The sequence below is a fragment of the Botryllus schlosseri genome, chromosome 6, assembly GCF_051294905.1.
Source record: "Botryllus schlosseri isolate E-star chromosome 6, Bs_hap1, whole genome shotgun sequence".
Classification (NCBI taxonomy): Eukaryota; Metazoa; Chordata; class Ascidiacea; order Stolidobranchia; family Styelidae; genus Botryllus; species Botryllus schlosseri.
The window spans coordinates 25,523,799-25,539,845 of NC_137241.1; the positions used below are offsets into that span (position 1 = coordinate 25,523,799).

General features: G+C 40.3%; 1 protein-coding gene across 1 annotated transcript; it reads left to right on the top strand.

The window, feature by feature from the left end:
* The first annotated feature begins 2,689 nt into the window (after window positions 1–2,689).
* On the top strand, window positions 2,690–14,856 carry LOC145441802 (protein unc-93 homolog A-like). Its single transcript, XM_080319743.1, has 11 exons — window positions 2,690–2,847; window positions 6,074–6,261; window positions 6,714–6,894; window positions 7,030–7,172; window positions 10,277–10,366; window positions 10,436–10,550; window positions 12,464–12,602; window positions 12,703–12,876; window positions 14,092–14,185; window positions 14,252–14,430; window positions 14,614–14,856. Exons 1-11 carry the CDS (start codon window positions 2,732–2,734, stop codon window positions 14,725–14,727), a joined length of 1,533 nt encoding a protein of 510 aa, XP_080175869.1. The 5' UTR covers window positions 2,690–2,731; the 3' UTR covers window positions 14,728–14,856.
* The last annotated feature ends 1,191 nt before the right edge of the window (window positions 14,857–16,047 follow it).

Genomic DNA, 16,047 nt, shown 5'->3' on the forward strand with positions numbered 1-16,047 from the left:
GTTGGGTTTGATCTTCGAGTTTTTTATATCCCGTTTGCATTGTTTCAATCAGTATTGAATAGTCAATACCATCCTGAGTGTGAGTAGATAATTATGCCGGAGTTTTTCGGACCGGATCACGGTCACTTCTAGAATCCGACCTAGGAGTCGGACCAGAGCTTTAAAACGCAGGACCGGAGTAGGACCAGAGAATTTGTCGATCCTCTCCGCCCTTCCAGCAGCTACGACTCGCCAACCCTAACAGAGGCTACATAATGCATAGCGTTGCCATCGACGTGGGCCCAAAAACAAGACAACCTAACATCTAGTTTAGCATAAAAATAAGTTTTTGACAATGTTTATACTAGCCGTGTTATTTAAGACACAGCCTAATTATTGCCACAAGCAATCTGATCCAGCAACATCTCTTACTGACTTGAACTAATCCTTATGACAAAAACTTCCTGTATTTTTGGGTATGCCTATCAATGTGATTTTAAATAGCGGTCTTTCCTGTTATCAACAGGTTAATATCACAATTGCAGATTTTTTAAAGTGCGAAATTCTCCGAAAAAAATTTCAAACTTACCGGAAATAAGGACACAAGTCGAAATGAGGACAACTCATGAGAAATAAGGACGTTATGGCAACAATATATATATCTGTCGACCGCTGTTCGATTTGGGTTGGCCAACGCTAGACTTGGCTGCTGTTTGCAGACTTTGAACAAACTACTACTTCGTGGATGATGGCAGGCAGTAATCATTATTCCTCAACGGTTCTGTTATATTCTTCTGCTGAGATACAATCCACAACCCGATGTAATCCGCCTCGGCCTATTGGTAACACTAGTATTAATTCCACAGTATTCGGTCATGATCTTAAAACACAATTGGGGTGCTATTGTTTTATGTAACTCTCCCACGAGGTGAGTATCGTCAGCGAACACGTCGGACAGTGTGGTGTAAACTTTTACGACTTACTAACCTAGTTCGTCGCCGGTGAACTAACCATATTGTTTTGGTAAGTTCTAGTTGCGCATTTTAAAAATTCTGTAATTTAGTTGTAACAACAACTAGAAAACACATTTTGTCGTTTGGCGTGAAAAGTGATACCGGTGTTATGCTGTGTAATGTTCTTGCAACCATTGCTTGCTATAGCTCAGGATCATCACTACTAACATGCCAAGCCAGGGGCTGGTCGTTAGTTCTATTCCTAGTTTCGCATTTTGAAAATCTAGTAGTTTGTAACTTTGTACATTGTACATTGTATTTGTATACAATTACTAGTCAACCTGCTTTAGTTATTCATGGCATTTCGAAATCACTGAACATGATCAGTGGTCAACTGGTCATATCCATCGAATTCCCGCGTCGGTCAAACCACCGTCCGGTGAACAATGTGAACAATGCATATTTACTGTAAGGGCATGCTCGGCAAAAGTGGCATTCATTCAGCAGTAACAGTAAATAGTAAGTGCGCATATTGGAGGTTAATCTCGAGACCATTGCAAATATCCTAGCATAATAAACATTTAATGGCTGTATTTAACATGCTACGTGACCATCAAGTCATGTTGGAACTTTTACACATATAACAGTAAAAGTGGATGCTTCTTTACTACCGGCTGTTCTTTGCAAACGATATTTCATGTTTAGTTAGTAGGTGTGAGTCAAGCCGAATACCGTTAGTGATATAGGCCAGAAATTCAGAACCTTACATTCGTCATGTCAAGAACGACAGGCGATTATCTTACATATCTAATTGCAGTGTCAGAGACTGACTTCGGCCATAATACCATCAGCTTCGGATATTGTCTATCTATATTATTGCTCGTTAAAAAATTGATGTTTGCGCAGAAGCAGGTTATATACTCGTTGCCCAATTCACATGTTCGTTGCTCATAGCGTTTAGTGAAGAGTGTGGTATATCTGGTGCTCGGCTCGATAGCCTATCACTTATTACTGATGAATGATGATGGACGACGTGCGATTGGTTGCCAGTTACCAGCAAGCGAGAAGTAGGCTACATTAATCGATGTGCGATTGTGCGTGTGTGTCGTTTTTTGTACTTATTTGGGAAGACCCCTGATCATCGCCGGTCCATCTTTTGATGCCTTTCTAGACTATTTCTCAGAGAGTACTTTGCTATACTGTGCGGATTACAATAAACACGCCAATACCGCCTTTCTTTTTACTAAACGTTCTTTCGTACAATGTAATATAAAACACTCTTTTCTGAGTGATAGCATTGTCGGGTTCTGTATATGCATTGTCCTGCAATCTGTCAACTGGTACCAAATGCACTTAAAAATACACGTAACGCGAGCAGTAAGCAGACTGAGCACTCCACCAGGGATATCTAGATATCCCTGGCACCCACATGCTGGCGGCGTAGGTCTGATAGTTGAGTCATGCGCAAATAGAGATCATCATATAATTTGTAGAGCTAAGAGGGTCGATAATTGTTTACATGCGCCGTGACAACTTTATACAAGAGAATTGCCACCAGCCATGGGAACGGTAATTGTGTTTTTCGCGTAGTATTGAATTGTAGTTTCAGTAAGCGAAAACTTCTGGAGCGTGGGTACAGTAACTACAACTTGGGTCCTTAACTTCGGGCAGCTACGCAATTTGCTTGTAATTTTAAACTGTGGACGATTTCAAGTATAATTCAGGAGTTCCAAACCTGATCGTTACGTATTTCTTAGAAAAGCTGAAACTTGCTAAACTATAGCATTGAACGTGAAGCCATGAGCGCAGAAGAAAAGACCGACAACGTCAGTGAAACTGAAACCAGCTCTATCGGCAAAGTACCGGCATTTTTGTTCCACGAAGACGATGTCCCCACCGATCCAGACTTGCTGTGGTGAGTTGTTTGAATCGCACATCGCTATTTATAATGGTCGCAAATATCGCAGCGACAGAACAGGTTGGATAGCCCTGACGAGAGCAATATACAGAAACTACAGCATAAAGTACTCCGAATCATAGCTAGGGCCTCAAAGGGACCTGGCTGCCCATCCAATAAGTCGCTGCTGAAGAGATTCGGCGTCCTAAACATAGAAGATATGCGGAAACTAGAAATCGCCAAGTTTATGTATCAGTTTCACTGCGGTCGTTGCCCCGAATACTTCAATGACTTCTTTACCTCTGAATCAAAAGCGCACAGTACAACACACGCGCGTCCACGTCGTCCAAATATCATATGACCGACCGAAAAGATCATCGCTCTATCAAATATGCCGGACCTGATGTGTGGAACAGTATCCCGCCGGTCATCAGGCAGTCGACGAGCATGTCCACATTCAAGTCGAAATACAAGCAATTACTACTAAATAAATACAGTCCATCCTCAAGATTACCGGACCACGACTGACCTATCGATCTCGCTTCCCCTGACATGCCGCCCTGTTTCTTGTCGCTTCCTTTTTCTATACTATCTTCTTTACTTTCATTCATCATCATCATCATCATTGGTTTATTAGCAATTTTATCAGTTCAATACACCACAAAAATGCGATACAATGAAAAGACAGGAAGATGTCGAAGCGACAGTGTGCATGCCTCCTCTTTACATCGCCTAGGCCAAGGTGGGTGTCCGATTCCATTGACAACTCCTAGTCGCTTCGACATCTTCCTTTCTTTTCGTTGTATCGCATTTTTTTGGGGTGTATTGAACTGATAAAATTGCTAATAAACCAATGATGATGATGATGATATTGGACGCGTAAATTACTTAAATGAATGAATGAATGAAAGAACGAAAGAATGTATCATCAAGGAATGAGTAAGAGAATGAAATCGAGAAGCCTGCATTATCATTCGGCATTTACCCGAGTAGGTGTCACATCGTAATTTTGCCAAAATACTCCACATTTTCTGGGGTCGAGGGCGGTACTGTCAAGATAACTTTTAGGGACCAAGTCGTCAATGCGATTTCAAACCTGTTCGACTGCGAGATCAGTGTTCGAACAACCGAGTTGCGGAGGCTGACAGATTCAGATACAGACTAATGAATGAGTGAATAAATGAAGTACTAAACGAACATCAAAGGTTGAGTGTTTTGATGACGGCCTGTTCACTTATCGTTGCTTATCTCTGAATTGTCGCTATAGTGCTTTCCAATCCCGTAAGTATGGTCATTTTCTGCTCTTACACCTACAATAAATGATAAATACCATAGTATCTGGTTAGGCCTAGCCGCATCCCATTTTTTGAAATCTACATATTACATGAACCTTTGTCGTGCTGAATTGACCTAGATTACTATTGACCAACTTGCTTTGAATGTAAATTTTAAGATCACAAAAAGGCCCGACATTGTTTGATTTTTAAACTTAACGGATCACCGTTGCTATATACGTAATATGTTGTGTATTGATTGTTTCGAACACATACTATGTTTACCCAGAATGCGCAGATGCTATAATATGTTTGAAGAAATTTAGCAGCGTAGGCCTAGATCTAATCTGTCGAAATTTTATTTTCTCATCATAAAAATAACTATTTCTTGCGGTTTTTTTGCGTTGTATGTACAGTAGAAGCAAAGATACCTCGATTCCGATGTCAATCCCGATTGTACTAAACATTTCCCGATCATCACAAACGATATTTGCACTGCCGCTGAGTCGCCGACCTGATAAACCGTTGCTGCTAGATAAGTGCTAACTACCTCTTTACATGTAATAGTATTGTTTGATAAAGCGCAGCGAGTGTTTGCTCCCGAATGAACTCGAATATATAGGAAAACACTGTTACTTCAGCGCATTTACAGTGGTACGTGACTTTACCTGGTCGTTTCCAATGTATCCTAATACAATCGACATTTAAAGAGCTTCTTGGAGGTACAGAACGTTAATATACAATTGGATAGTATATTCATATTGAAATGAATCCGAATATTTTCGGCTGACACTCGTCAGGGGTAATCGTCAGGAACTAGTGGAGAATCGGATAGAAAATTGTATATCAACAATCGTATCTCCAAATATGACGTCACCAGCACGAAATTAGATCTCAAATAAGAAGGCGTTCAATGTACTATTTTAAGATGGTACACGAACTCCTTTTGTAGACAATGCTTGTGCTGATGTATTTTGTAAAAGGTCGACTTCGAGGCACACAGATGAAAGTGTGAGCGGCCCCTCCCGATGACGCGAAATCTGTCGTCTCGATAATTTTTCGCATAAGCGGGATTATCGAACAGATGTATGCCAATGGCAGAATTTATGGCTTTTGATCGCTCAGCCTCAAGCTTGAGCGGATGAGTCAAGGGTGAGATTTTCACCGAACGTGATGCACGTGTTCTGATTATTTTGGGGATATGCTGGTTTATGCGTTCTTGCAAACGCTTCGACGTTCTTCCTACGTAACCACAATCATAGTGGCACTCATATTCGTACACTACATTACTTTGTTGAAGTGCAGGAAGCACGTCTTTACGTGTTTAAGGGGGCAGTTGCGTTGTCGTAAAAATCGCGTTAGTTTTCACGATATTCACGTTGTCGATATTTAAAACGGTTCTCTGAAACAGCCGTCACAAACCCAATACCAGCTCAGCATGCGGAACACGTGTTTGGCTGCTTCATGGTCTGCTATGTGTACAATTGTATACAGATATATATTGGGCACATGTTTTGTATCATTTTTTTTCGTTATAATACATTTGAACCCATCTCCTATGATACCACTTTACATTCATTATTCGTGATGGATTACTGGCAAGAACTTATATGGGCTGTGGCGTTTCAAACGAATGACGTCACAATATCAACTGGAATATTACCGAATGCTTAGTCTGTATTCGTGGGCCTATATCCTGGCTCCTGTTGATGCAAATATGAAGCCTAAATCTTCTGCAAATATTTGTAAAATAGAGGCTATATTTTGAAAAATTGAAATCTAAAAATATTTAGGCGACTCATTTTGAATTATGTTCTAGCAAAGTTTCAAAACACACCTAATTTAGAACATAAGTCTACTTGTCGAGTATACCGTCGAATTCATATCCAAAGCTGTAGCAGTGTAGCATTCTAAATGAAGCGATATATATCTCATACTATACTGGCATTCACTATGGATATATTTTGCAGGCGCGAGAAAAGAAATATATACAAAAACGTGTTGCTCATATGCTTATCCTTCTTGCTCAACTTCACCGCTTTTGCTGGGATTTCAAATTTACAATCCAGCCTGAATGACGAAGAAAATCTCGGAACGGTATCGTTGTCCATAATTTACGGAGCTCTGATTGTATCGGCACTTTTTGTCCCAACATTTGGTAAGAGTACATCCAACAACCAAAAGGAATTAACAACATTTCTGAGTTATTCGCGTTTCTCGTAAATCAACATAATCCGTTTCAATGGTATCGTATATATGTACTGGATAATTTTAGAAGTATAATATAATGCATTGTGGCTTCTCAAACTGTGGGTCGTAGAAATAAATTTTGAGTCGCGAAACATAGATGCAATCGATGGTCAGTAATTATCATTATATGCCTACGTTTTGAATAGTTCTCTACACCGGCCACATCACCTCTAAGTTATTATTATTGCGCTGAGTTAAGTCCATGCAAATCGTGGAAATTTATCATCTGATGTGGCGTGGAAAAGTAAAACAGTTTGAGATATAAACATTTGAACTATTGCATAATTCCTCGAAAAACAGAGAATCATCCAAATTTCGAATTAATCTCTGTCGATAGCCTTAACTATGAACTTGCCACAGTTATTAAGCACCTGGGATGCAAGTGGACAATATTCGGTGCCATTTTGGGATATACAACGTATTCTCTCGCTAATTTCTATCCGGACTGGGGCACTCTCATTCCAGCGTCAATAATCCTCGGATTAAGTGGGGCTCCACTGTGGGCAGCAAAGAGCGCCTATTTGACGACGGCGGCGAAAAGGTAAAAATTATAGGAATATAATGGTATATCCTCCGTGACTCTGACGTGACTATGGGTTGATTTTATGCAACCGCTGTTGTAAAATGTCTTCTGGTAAAGCCTTTCGCGGTGTTAATGCAATTTATATTGTGGCAGATACGCTCGGCTGATTGACGAAAGCACAGACACGGTTGTGAATCGCTTTTTCGGAATCTTCTTCATGATATTCCAGATGAACCAAATCATCGGCAATTTGATTTCCTCATTCATTCTTTCGATAGATGGTTCTCTGGATCTCGGTAAGTCTATATAAAGAATGTAATGCGAAGCCAGGTCATCAATAATAATATCAGAGGTGGTCAGTAGCGAAGTACTTATACTTTTTCGGATAACTCAAGAAGTTTTTGCATACTTTAACTCAAGTTGTTATGATTTCACGCTACTTTGTCTTTTACTAAACAGTTTTTGAGTAGAAACTAATTACTTTTTACACTTGGATTTTTTAAAATAGATAGCAGTTTGCATTCCGTTACTACGGGAAATTATCCCAACTGTTGGGCGAAACGGTGCCAATGACACTTAGTATCACAGGTCCCGGGTGAAATATCCAATGTATAATGGCAACATAACATATACTCCAAAATTGCTCTCTATTTGTAGTGTCACCAGTCATTTTACATTGTCGCAAAGGGTTGCATTTAAAACAAATGGTTGTTTAAAACACTTTGTTAGAAACATGTATTAACCAGTGCTTAAAACAAAGGCTCTTTGAAAAAAATTGTGTTTTCTTTCAAGTTGTAAAATCATGCCATAATTGAGTAAATACTTCCCAAAAACATGTTGTATGAGCCCACGGCATAGCCGCCAACTCGTCAGTATATTGACGAGGTGGCGGCCACATACAAAATGCTCAAACGCCCCAGTAATTTGTAATTAGTAATTAGTACTCAGGCGAATCGACGCGACCTCGTTAGAGACGTCGTCGATTCTGATACGTGCGACGTGCGTGTGCTGAGAAGCACCAGCAACCATCACTGATCTACTCTCTCGACCAAATATATACGTTCTCCTTTGCTGAAGTCTAAATTAAATTGTATTTGCGCCCATAAGCGTACTCAACAGAATTCTTGAGCTAATTTCGCGATGGTATTTTTTATTTGGAACGGGAAATTGGACAGTGTGTTTGTGTATGCCTGCGAATCGGAATTCATTCCGGCGCATGCGGATATTTGTTACTGTAACAAGGCTTTGCCCACATTTATTGGAAAATGTTGCAATACAGCTTAATCACCGACATAATGAGAAAACAATTGTCGTGAAGCGAGCTGCTCAATACGATACCTCAATCAGAACCCATTTCTGCTGTACGCAAGAGACGAGATACTGATTAGATACATGCTTTCTCGTTCGCAATCATCTATATTCCTTGAGGTCCGTTTGATACACTCGTATTCCCGAATTATCGCACAATGCCATTTGTCAGTGTTCCGTATGATTCGAACACGACGCATTTAGGCACGACATTGAATTTCGTTGTCAAATATTGGTGCATCGTGAGTATAGGGGTGGGTAAAATCGAGTACCTGAGTGATTCGATTCCGAATCACGTATTACGCTTCGAGTCGAGTCGAGTATACGAGTATCACTCATTATGACATCACAACAGAATGTACTATGTCAAAGTTCAAATATGTACCTTTTATGCCACCACAAAGAACATAACGCCTGTTATTCGTCAATCCGTCACATTAAAGATACCTCGACCATACTGACTTCATTGGACTTCTTGACAATGTTATAGGGTGATCATGACTTCGGAAATGTGGTATTTCCAGTAACGTAGCTTTGTACTATGTCTCGTATGCTGCGACACGGCCAATCAGTACTCAGTACTCGACAAAATCGTCTTTTACTACTCGACTCGAATCATTAAAATTAATACTCGATTCAGATTCGAGTACATGTACTCGAATCATTGTGCCCAGCCCTAATCGCGAGACGGCACAATTCTCAATTTATTCGATTCGTTTGGATGGCACCCTTCTATATCCCAATAAACTTGACTGCTGAACGGACTCGTGTCGAGAGCAACGATATCGAATTTCAAACTATTGGGCATTTGGTGTATAGTGGATTTATATTGATAAGATCGCGGCATGCACCCGGAATTGGAAATACTTCAAGCCCATAATCGTGACATTAAATAGGAATAATAGAACGTTATATCTTTTGCCCTTGATCTTTTTGCGGCATATACACACCGACTTAATCCCAAAGTGCTTTGCTAACGTAAATCGGGAAATGCAGTAATGCCGCCAAAATCGCTTTTTTAATCTGCAAGCAATTGCATCGATGCGAGCTACTCAACTCAGTCAGAAACTCATTGTGTTGGCACGGCACGTAAGAGACAATTACTGATTGGTTGCGCGCTTTCGTGTTTGTAATCATCATTCTCGTCTGACATCATATTCCAGAGTCGTCGCGTATTGCAAACGTGACAGTGCGTAGTATATTTCGTCACTCAAACGGCGCATTGTGTGTGAATTATATTGATGCAACGCAAAATTCTCAGTGACAAAAATTCTAATTTTATTCGATGCATTTCAACGGGAACCTTCTATATTCCAATAAATCGATCGCCGTCGGACGGACTGGTAACGCATTTCCACTTAGGAATGATCATAGGCCATGCCGTTTTAAGATTCCGTTTAATAACTCCACTGTATGGCTTGATGTTAATGAGTGCAGGACCGGTTTTTAAACGTCACATGAGTGGTTTAACGCTCAGTGGCGTGTAGTAAAGTGCGTTCTAGTGTGACTATGACGTCACCGATAGGGAATGATTATGACGTCACAAGACTCCGCCACCACGTACAAATATAAAAGTTGGCGCCTATGAGCCTACAGACAATTACCACCCGATATAGCCGACGTATACGATATGGGATGGTTGAAGGATTGAACCCTCAAAATAGTCGGTTCAACAGCTGTAGTGCGTAGATATTTCGTCAAAGGAGCTATATTTACCCAGTATTTTCAATTGCCAATGACAATCCGCGATGACGTCACAATTGAATATCGTGACGTCATGAATTGAAAAAATGTCGTAAACATGTTTGTTTTGAATTAATTTTTGTTTTAAATGCAACCCTAGGATACTACATATGACAAAACGAGGCAATAAGGATAAGGTACAACTTATCAACAAGGGATTGACATTACATTAGTGGACAGTCACATTGATCGAACACGTAAATCTATAGGGTACAAGCAGTAGAAGACATTTCAAAAAGTGCAGGGTACACTTACCGATTAATACAGAAATCTTCGCATATATCTAGTAATCGGTGCTTTTCAATATATCAGCAAGATAATTTTTATTCGACATGTTATTCTACTGCAGTGTTTCCCTCCAACATAAGTGCCGAAAGAGAAACTCAGATAACAGATTCTTGCGGCGCCAATGACTGCCCGAACAACGACGGTGAAGCAGGTAAGATGATGGGGAATAGGTCGCTCGATAAATGAGATTGTCCCGTGCTATTATGGATTATTTCGATAGGTGGGGGAAGTGAGACGGTAAGAAGCACCATTTATATTCTGATGGGGACGTATACTGCGTGCGGGCTGTTGGCTGCAGCTAACATTGCCTTTTTTGTGGACCCTATTACTATCAGGTGAAGTATATTTTAGCCGTCGGAACTTGAGGTCAAATCTTCTCCAATTTTGAGTGTTTTTAGCCTACCCAGTGGGATTGTATTGATTGTAAAGATTGATTGCGAGAACAAACAGTACAACAATGGTATTGGCATTGTCTATAAAATATAATTTGAAGTAATTGTTATTAAATTGTAGATTTTGGAATGTAATTCGAGGCAAAACGCAGGGCTGTAATGACTCGAGTCGCAAATTTCGTGGACTCGACTTGACTCGAGTGATTTCCTTAAAAAGGGAAAATGACTCGACTTGACGTGACTCGATTTGTGTATTAACTCGACTTGTACTCGAGTCATTGCGCCTGACTCGATCAAGTCATATGACTCGAGACATTCTATATAACAGGGGCGGGGAGACCTGCTTCATGCGCGAGCTGCATATCAAAATTACTAGCTTTAAAAGAGTCACAACTCAGAAACATGAATTTATGACGTCACAATCGAATGTAGGCTATCGAATGAAGTTTATTATTGTGTGGTGATATGGTAATGGTGCGTCCCCACAGGTTGCAGGGTGTTTGAAATCGGGCTGTTATGACATCTAAGCAGTGCGGAGCAGTTCCTTCAAGTGCTAATGAGAATATAGGAAATATTTCAGCTCGGCAATCTCGACGATATTTTCTTGGCCAAACTCTGTAGTTATTGCTGGTCTTTACAATACAAATGGAACAGCCGTATTCACCATTATTGCTACCTCGGAAATGATTGTGACCTGCGCTGGCGTAACTAATTATCAAGTTCATTGTTAAACACAATGATTTAATCATTTATTGATGACCAGGCCGGGTCAGGTGCGGGTGAAACGTTTATGTGAACTCGATTCGAGAGTTCAATTGCAAATTTCTAACCCTGTTGTGCCACCACTACTCCTAAATTTTACAAGTGTTGCGTAAACCATAATGAAAGAAACAACACGAAAACAATACGCATATTGTTAATACGCGATGAAGTGCATCAATTTATAATCAGGTTAAATCTCTGTAGCGAAATAGCGAATCGCATGTGGAATCAATAAAGAGCCGCAGTCAAAGGCGGAAAGAGTCGCATGCGGCTCGCGAGTCGCAGTTTGCCCACCCCTGCTAATGACTTGATTCGAATCTTGTATATCGGGACCAATACTTGAAAAACAGTACCAGAAATCCTCTTTCATCTGCATGGATAAATTGCGAATTATAGTATATTATTATGAATGCGAGGCCATATCACCTACGAGTTTTCAAAAAGGAGCCGACTTGGACTCGGTGGTGAGTTGAAAATGACTCGATTTGACTCGAGTCGAAACTATAAAAGTAAGAATGACTTGTCACTCGGGACCTTGTGACTGATTACAGGTTACAACCCTGGGTAATACCTAAATATTTACTGCAGCTCTGATAACAATTTAGAATTTGTAGGCTTGGACTTGGGTTTGGAGGCCAAGTCTCGTATGAGCTGAATATGAAAATATTAATTAAGTCATCAGTCATCACATTCTTGGTCTGTGACTAATCCCTATACTGACGCTTCGAGAGAAATTAGCAAGATAGCGTAATGGTGGAGTGCCCGGCTTCTTGATTGGTAGGTCGCGGGTTCAATGCCGGCTTGGTCATACCAAAGTCCCGATTCGTGACACTGGTATCCAGGGCCTCCCTGCAGGGCGCTCAGCATTACAGGGGTAGCATGGAGGGGTTGTAAGACTTAAACCCTTAGTTACAAGGCTATATCTGCACCTTCCCTCCCTGTCCAGCGGCATATATGCACATTATTCACTCATGGTGTGGATATATGAACAGATCTTGTGTATATGTATATCATGCGTCGGTGTATATGACGTAGAAATACCAAGGACAAAAGTATATAACGTACTATTCTTAATTTAATCGTGATCGTTTCAGAATGACTGACACCCGATCCAGGAAGGAGCTCCTTATTGCGACTTTTACCCATCTACGAGACCGTCGTCAAATTCTGCTGATCGTTATCACAATGTACAGCGGTTTCGAGCAGGCGTTTTTAACAGGGGATTTTACAAACGTAAGAAGAATGATATTTCTTTTGACACTTGTCTACCATTTACGATGAATTTTTAATCGTACTATGATATGTTACCTGATAACATTTGACTTGATTTTAGTCGTTCGTGACTTGCCCGATAGCTGTGAACTGGGTCGGATTTGTATTGATATGCTTCGGAGCTTGCAATGCGGTGTGTTCGTTCCTGTTCGGCCGATTGGAAAAGCATACCGGACGAATACCACTTTTCATCATGGCCGCTACCATAAATCTCGCACTGATCATCACTCTTTTGGTAAGTTGAATACATTTGCATCAAAAATTTCTGTCATCACCATCATTTGTTAAAAATTTTATCAAATCAATACACCGCAAGATTGCGATATAATGAAAAGATAGGCAAAAAGATGTGCAACGCTATAGAATACAATATATAGCACAACATGAGTTGCGAATAAATGCGTAATTTACACAGTATATCAGTATTTTAAAACTTATAGCACATTGTGATTGACCATTTTATAATGGAAGCACCTTTAACCACCTGCAATGACCACCGATCACGAGAATAACTAATACTGCGGATGTGGCAGTGAAGTTCTAAAATCTGACGTTTCTGTTGTTAATAACTTTACTCATCACACTATTTTTTACACCATAATACTTGTAAGTAGGGTTGCATTTAAAACAAAAATCAATTTAACACATCGTGGAGGCGAGTTAGCGTAGTGATATGGTCCACAGCTGCAACACCAATAGATTGTGGGATCGATTCCGACCGAGGTCGACTCCATAATCCCTTCCTAAGTGCTGGGGGATTTATCTAGGCTCCTCTTCGCCTCCCTATCCGCATAAGATGTGTCTTAAGAAAGCCTTGAATATCGGCCTGGTGTAAATTACCATAGTAATCGAAAAATACCATGAATACCACAAACAACAACAACAATTTAAAACAAACATATTTAAAACGTGGCCCTTGTTTAAATCAAGTTTTAATTGTTTTTTATCATGACTTTGTGGATGTTTTATTGTAAGAGTAACGTCCCATTGGATTGACATTGACAAGTAAAAATATAGGGTGAGTATGGTTCCTTTGGCGAAAAAGGGTGCGACCACTGTCATAAACAGACCAAAAATGTCTTAAACCAGAACTATTTTTCCAAATAAAAAGTGTAAAAGTTAAGTTGTGCATGATGCCCCAAAAATGTTCAACTATAACATTGGAGTTCTATAAACATAACCACTTGAATTAGTTGTGAAAATTGGCAGAACAGGGATATATATAAATATATGAGTCCTATATGGGAAACATCTTCTTGAGAACTCTAAAAAAGTATAGTAGAAGTACTTCGTTACTGACCACCTCTAGATATCTTAGCTTAGCCTACATCTTAGCCTTAAGTGACAGGCATAGGTAACCAAAAGAATAAGCGAACAAGAGAGGGAGTGGAAATAACACGTTAAGCTTAAACGAAGAACGAAATCCAACGTTATTTTTATATTTATGCAGTTATGGGTCCCGTTGCCAACCAGTCCCGCGCCGTTCTTCGTCATTCCGGCGCTATGGGGAGTCGCAGACGCAGTTTGGCAGACGCAGTTAAACGGTAACCTATTTACGCAGCCTTCTACCTTTGTGTATTCACTGAAGTTGATCCTTTTCCTATTTGTAGCGGTGTACGGAGTACTCTTTTTCGATCGCCAAGAGGAAGCATTCTCGAATTACCGACTGTGGGAGTCTCTTGGCTTTGTAATAGCGTTCGCGTATCAGGGATTCATATGCGTTGATGTCAAGCTGTATATACTTCTCTCTGTACTTATAGTTGGCATGCTATCATATGCGGGTGTTGAGGTAAGATATCATGAATCTCCGTTAATCGATAGGCCTACTTTAGGATTAATTTTCACCATTTCCTAACCAATCTTCTATACGGAATTTATATCGTCTACATTCCTATACTTATTCTATGAATAACGCAGCATTTATAATTATTATGAATGCTATCTAGCAAATTGTTCGACGCTGAAATTTCAGGTGCTCGAACGCAACAAACCACGAACGGTCCAGCCAGGAGCTGTTGGCGAGAAAGAAGATGTTAAAACATTAGACGCCGAGACTTATGAAAATTCACAAGTGACAACGTTATGAAGAACTAGTAATCTAATACCACGGATGAAAATCACTGTACATCATCAATGCCAATCCAAAAATTTATATAAGCTGTCATCGTTCACCACGCAAACTCAATTTTTATATAAACCGCATTTATGTATGCAATGGAGAATTTCATCCGCGTAAAGGTAGCTTGATGTCGCAGCTATGATTTGTAACTGATAGCATCAACGGCAACTCGACCGTCTGCACAGCTAGTTAGTCTGCATCGAAATCTGCAGTTGAGTGCCATTTTTGCATATTTACACGGAACAATCTGGTCATTTTCGGTTCGCCAGCCTCGGGGATTGTGTCTATAGCGTTGTGATATGAATTAGATACGGTGGGAATACCATATACGAATAAATGGGTCCTGTACGTAAGCAGGTCCGAAGCAGGACTTCGGCTAGCCTACTCATGCACGCTCAAATTGACTATGCCTTCGCTCGATTGCTATATAGCAGTGGTTCTCAACCTTTTTGTCTTCGCGGACCCCCTCAAGTTTCCATTCAAAATTAGCTCAATTATCGTGCAACCGTCATCTGTCTTGTGCAAATATTCATTGTAGGCTAGTGATAAACTATAGATAACTAACCTACGGATAGATGCGCAACACTCGTCGTCACGCTTGCTTGCCCGGAGGAAATTACTGCTCAGCAATCTGAATCGCAACATAATTGCTAATCCCCTAGCTGACGACGCGCGTGCTTAAATTCAATAAAGTTGATCTTATTTGAAAGCTATTGTCGCACTGATTCCGAAAATATACATTAAAATCTAATCAGGGCAATGGAACTCCCTTGAAATACACCTCAAAGTCTGAAAATCGGCCTTGTTCTGAACAATCGCAGCGACGCAGCACAGTGACCACAACAATGGCCCTTGCGTGGTTGCGATTGTTCAGAACAATGCCAATTTTCAGACTTTATGGTGTATTTCAAGGGGGTTCCATTGCCCTGATTAGATTTTAATGTATATTTTTGGAATCAGTGCGACAGTAGCTTTCAAATAAGATCAACTTTATTGAATTTAAGCACGCGGGTCGTCAGCTATAGGGGATTAGCAATATGTTGCGTTCAGATTGCTGAGCAGTGAGAAATAATTTCCTCCGAGCAAGCAAGCGTGACGACGGGTGTTGCGCATCTATCCGTAGGTTAGTAATCTAGAGATAAACAGTCACAACGACAGCTGTTGGGGTGAGTATGATTGAACATATCACGCCTGGCCTAGTCATTTCTACCTAGCATCTCAACGTGAAGTTATTTAGTAGTAGAGAAAATAGATTGAGACAGATTAAGAAAAAAATCAGGAATTTAT